The sequence below is a fragment of the Mangifera indica genome, chromosome 13 (genome assembly GCF_011075055.1).
Source record: "Mangifera indica cultivar Alphonso chromosome 13, CATAS_Mindica_2.1, whole genome shotgun sequence".
NCBI classification, from domain to species: domain Eukaryota; kingdom Viridiplantae; phylum Streptophyta; class Magnoliopsida; order Sapindales; family Anacardiaceae; genus Mangifera; species Mangifera indica.
In genome coordinates this window covers 12087755-12092606 of record NC_058149.1, presented here as the reverse complement: position 1 = coordinate 12092606, position 4852 = coordinate 12087755, and the positions used below count along the sequence as shown (strand labels likewise).

Here is a 4852-nt window from a genome sequence, read left to right as displayed (position 1 = left end):
CCCCAGAGAATGTAGTTGAATTGAGGTTCCTCATACATACACAAAGTTGATGCTACATCTCATCCACTCTCTACATATCTCCTTCTACTTCCTGTAACGCCATCCTCTCTTCTTCAAAAACCTATCTTCTCTGCTCTTTCACTCATCACTTTTCACTCCCTGCTCCCTTTGTCGCAGGCGGCGCCATCAGATGATTAATATAACCTAACCTTTGAACCCTTTTCATTTCAAAATCTGATCAACTTCTTCCCAATGGTTACTTACGACTCAGCTGTTTCCACTGGAAGTAGCAGTGGAAACTCTTCCTGTTCAGCTACAAAACCAGCCGCCGACGTCGATGGGTTACTCGCTGGAGCCGGTTACAGGGTTCGATCTTCCGAGCTCCGTCAGGTGGCTCAGCGTCTTGAACGACTTGACACCGTTATGGTTAACTCTCCCGCTGATATCTCTCTACTTACCTCCGATACTATCCATTACAATCCCTCTGATCTCGCCTCCTGGGTTGACTCACTCTTGTCCGAGTTCAACCAGCCTGTCGCTGTACCAACCGATCTACCAGACTTTCCTGATCAGACGGTTGTGAATAATTACTTGGCCGATGATATAATTCTGTCTCAACCGCCTCGGCAGAATATACCTCCGCAGCAGCGGCAGTTGACGGTGGTAACGGCTGTGGAAGAAGATTCCGGGATAAGACTGGTCCACCTGTTATTGACTTGTGCCGAGTCAATACAACGTGGCGAGGTGGCATTGGCTGGTGCGCTTATTGAAGATATGAAGGGCTTGCTGACTCATGTTAATACGGGTTGCGGAATCGGAAAAGTGGCGGAGTACTTCATCGACGCATTGAGCCGCCGGATCGTTGGAGTCGGTGGCTCCGTCTGCGGCTCCGCTTACGAAAATGAGATTTTATATCACCACTTCTACGAGGCCTGTCCTTACTTAAAATTCGCTCACTTCACCGCTAATCAGGCCATTTTAGAAGCTTTCGACGGTCATGATTGCGTCCACGTGGTTGATTTTAATTTGATGCATGGTTTGCAATGGCCAGCATTGATTCAGGCTTTGGCTTTGCGTCCAGGTGGACCTCCGCGGTTACGGTTAACTGGAATAGGCCCACCGTCGCCGGATGGCCATGACTTTCTGCGCGAAATCGGGTTGAGGTTGGCTGAGTTGGCTCGGTCTGTGAATATCATGTTCACTTTTCGCGGCGTCGCGGCTTCGCGCCTGGAGGATGTAAAGCCGTGGATGCTCCAGGTCAGCCCAAAGGAAGCATTGGCGGTCAATTCAATCATGCAGCTGCACAAACTACTGGGGTCAGATCCTGCCCGAAATTCCCCGATAGAAATGGTACTGGGTTGGATCCGAGACTTGAACCCGAAGATCATGACAGTAGTTGAGCAAGAAGTTAATCATAACCAACCAGAATTCTTGGACCGGTTCAGTAAGGCTTTGTATTATTACTCAACAATGTTCGACTCACTGGAGGCTTGCTCGCTTCAGCCGGAGAAGGCTGTAGCTGAGATTTACATACAGAGAGAGCTGTGTAACGTTGTGTGCTGCGAAGGAGCCGCCAGGGTGGAGAGGCACGAGCCGCTGACAAAATGGAGGACGCGGCTTGCAGGAGCCGGTTTTAGGCCATTGCCTATGGGATCTAACGCGTTTAGGCAAGCCAGTATGCTTCTAACGCTTTTCTCGGCTGAGGGATACTGTGTTGAGGAAACTGAAGGGTGTTTGACACTAGGTTGGCACAGCCGCCCCCTCATCGCGGCTTCGGCTTGGCAAGCCGTGTCCGATCCCGTCATAAATTATCACACCAATAATCGTAATATCATCATGTAAATTTAAATTATGGTCTTGGTAATTTTTGGTTAGTTTAAAGGAGAATTTTAGTTGGAGGAAGAACGAGTAGTTACTATAGAAATTATGCGCTGTTTCTATAACTCTCTTCATGCAGAACATTACTTGCCACCAAACACTACTAGTACCTCTGCCCCAAACCTAATTGCCCAACTTAACACGTAATCAATTCTAATTAATTAATGGTGTCTAATCAGACATGGGCACGTGAAGTGAAAGTAAGGTATACGAGCAAAGTTTAGAGCGTCCTAAAAGAACTCTAAAATTGAATTCAGAACGGGGCATGTGATCTCCTGCAACAAACCAAACAGAGGCGATTCAGCAAACGGGACCCTTCACCGCAGACCACAGGCCCGCCAGACCCAGAGCTACAGTGACTGTTGAGATTGAAAGGGCGGTCACATGAGATACCTGTGCAGTCTCCACTTCTATGGTTCAATTCTCTCTTCTGTGCTGTGTGTCAATTTCAATCGTTGTTTTTTCAATTTTCAAATAAATTATAAAAGAATTGATTGATAACAACTTAAAAAATTTTTAAATTTAATAAAAAAATCTTTTTCAAAATTCCATCCACATTTTGCGTTGCTGTGGACTGCATTCCCACGGCTGATTAAACAAAGTAGGCCATGACAAAAGCAGTATAATATAATACTGGGAGTGGGGACCATCTTTTGGAGCAAGTAACACGTTCACGTGACAGTTTCTTAACACGTGTCGAAAACGACGTAACCTTTCTCTCTCCCGGGTCAATTTGTGAAGAAGGCGACCTTTCTTAAAATAAACATCCACCATCCATCCAAGGGCGGGCTGTGGTCCCTACTTCAAACTATTAATTATTCCGTTCAACCTCTCACTATCAAATACCAAAGCTTAGTAATTTCACCCATTGAGCAGTGGCAAACTTGTAATTTCGTACCTCCAATCTTCTTCTTAATCGTAATTTGGTATTTTTAATTTTGAATAAAAGGATAAATAAATCCATGATGCAGGAAGGTTTTAAGAAAATTCGGGTGGTAGAAATTAGAATTGTCTTTTTTTCACACTTTTCCTCGTAAACTTTTTGGAAAAGAAAAAAGTACTTTTACGAAGATTCTAAGAACCTTCTGTCAACTTTCACATTTCCTTAGAATTCAAAATTGAAAAATCTTCTTTTGAAAAGGATGGGCCACCCACCCAATCCTCAAAAATTAAGGTGCATTATAGGGTTCAGAGTTGAACCAAACCCTACTCTCATCCTAGCTTGACTTAAAACCAACATTTGAAAAGATATATTATATTTTTTTTATACACCTAATTAGTGAGTGCGGATTAAAAAATATAAACATATTATATAGATATAATATAATAAATAGTGAAGTATTATATTTATAAAAAATCATAAAATTTAGATAAAAAATATTAAATTTATATATACAAATTTGATATAATATATCATCAATAATACGTTTATAAAAATATAAATCATCATTTTAATAATTTTCATAGATTTTCTAATTAAAATTAATATAATAATTCAAATGTAAAGTATTTAATTGACTGTTAAACAGATTTTAAATTACATTTTATTATTTTTTTTATTAATTCATCATCAAAATATTATGATTTATTGATGTTTGAGCTAAAAAAATTAAATGTATATAAAAAATTCATAGAGTACCTTCATAGTGTCATTAAAAATGTAAAATGTGTTTTAAGGATTTGGTTGATAAAAATTAGATTTTTTTTTATATAATTATAATATTATAGTAATTAATTGAAAATGTAAGAGATATTTTTGTACTTTAAAATTTCATAAAAAAGGAAAAAAATATTGTTTAATATGAAAAATTTATAAAATAAGTGTTTAATATATTTTACGTTTAAAGATTTAGAACGATATATTTAAAATATGAATAATTTGTATTTTTATTAATTAGAGTTATACATTAAAACTCTTTTATTGTTAAGCTCTCATAACATACCAAAAAGTGGTTAACCGCTCACATAAATAATTAATGATCAAGTGAATCCCTTTACATACAAAGCAATATGATATGTTGGTAGAATCGTGGAAGACCCTAGTCTTGAGATAACAACTAGGGCTAGATTCGAGCCGAGCCAGCTCGAGCTCGGCTCGGCTCGGTTTGAGCCCGAAACGAGCCGGGCTCTGCTCGACTCGATCGAGCTTGAGCTGGCTCTAGTTGGCTCGATAATTTTTTTAAAAATTTTTTTATATAAAACGACGTCGTTTTGATTTATATATATATACAAAACGGTGTCGTTTTGATATGAAAAACGAGCCGAACCGAGCCATAAAACGAGTCGAGCCGAAAATGAGTCGAACTAGAGCCGACCATAAAAAAACCGAGCCGAGCCCGAGCTGGCTGCGAGCCAAGCTCGGCTCGGTTCGAATCCAGCCCTAATAACAACCTATCAAATCCTTTGTTTTCCCTTGTTTATATTGGTTATGGGTGAATATAAATCAAATCAAACTTGAATATCCCTTTATTTGAATTTGGTTTAAATAAAAATTAGTTTAGTTCAAATCTATCAAGATAAAATTAAGATTCATTCAATTTGACTGAATAAAAAAAGTCTAATTCGATCCAATTTGAGTTTAGCTCAAATTCATAATTTGAATTTATGACTTAAATTTGTGGCTTGAGTTTATTATTATTTGACAAACGATATTGTCTTACCCAAAATAGAAAAAATAATATTATTTTATTAATGAATTATAAACTCGATCCATGAGTTTGCACTACAAATTCGAGTTATTATCTTGAGCCAAAATTAAGCTAAATCGAATTACACTTCCTCTAATTAAAATTCAAATTGATTTTAAAAATAAATTGACCTTTTCTTTTATTTGAACTTGACTGAATGTGAGCATTTTAATGGGTTAACATGCTCAAATTCCCAAACATATACAATATATGGTCTGTCAGGCTTATCACACAATTTTTTAATTCATTCAAATCATTAAAAAATGGATCTCAAATCTTTATTTTTC

At 38.0% G+C, this 4852-nt stretch overlaps 1 protein-coding gene across 1 annotated transcript; it reads left to right on the top strand.

The window, feature by feature from the left end:
* On the top strand, positions 1 to 1943 carry LOC123195139 (DELLA protein SLR1-like). The gene has a single exon (XM_044608755.1). The coding sequence runs from the start codon at positions 253 to 255 to the stop codon at positions 1840 to 1842; it is 1590 nt and encodes a 529-aa protein (XP_044464690.1). The 5' UTR covers positions 1 to 252; the 3' UTR covers positions 1843 to 1943.
* The last annotated feature ends 2909 nt before the right edge of the window (positions 1944 to 4852 follow it).

Excerpts from the sequence above, each read along its gene's own strand:
- LOC123195139 (XM_044608755.1), top strand. The coding sequence starts at position 253 with ATGGTTACTTACGACTCAGCTGTTTCCACTGGAAGTAGCAGTGGAAAC.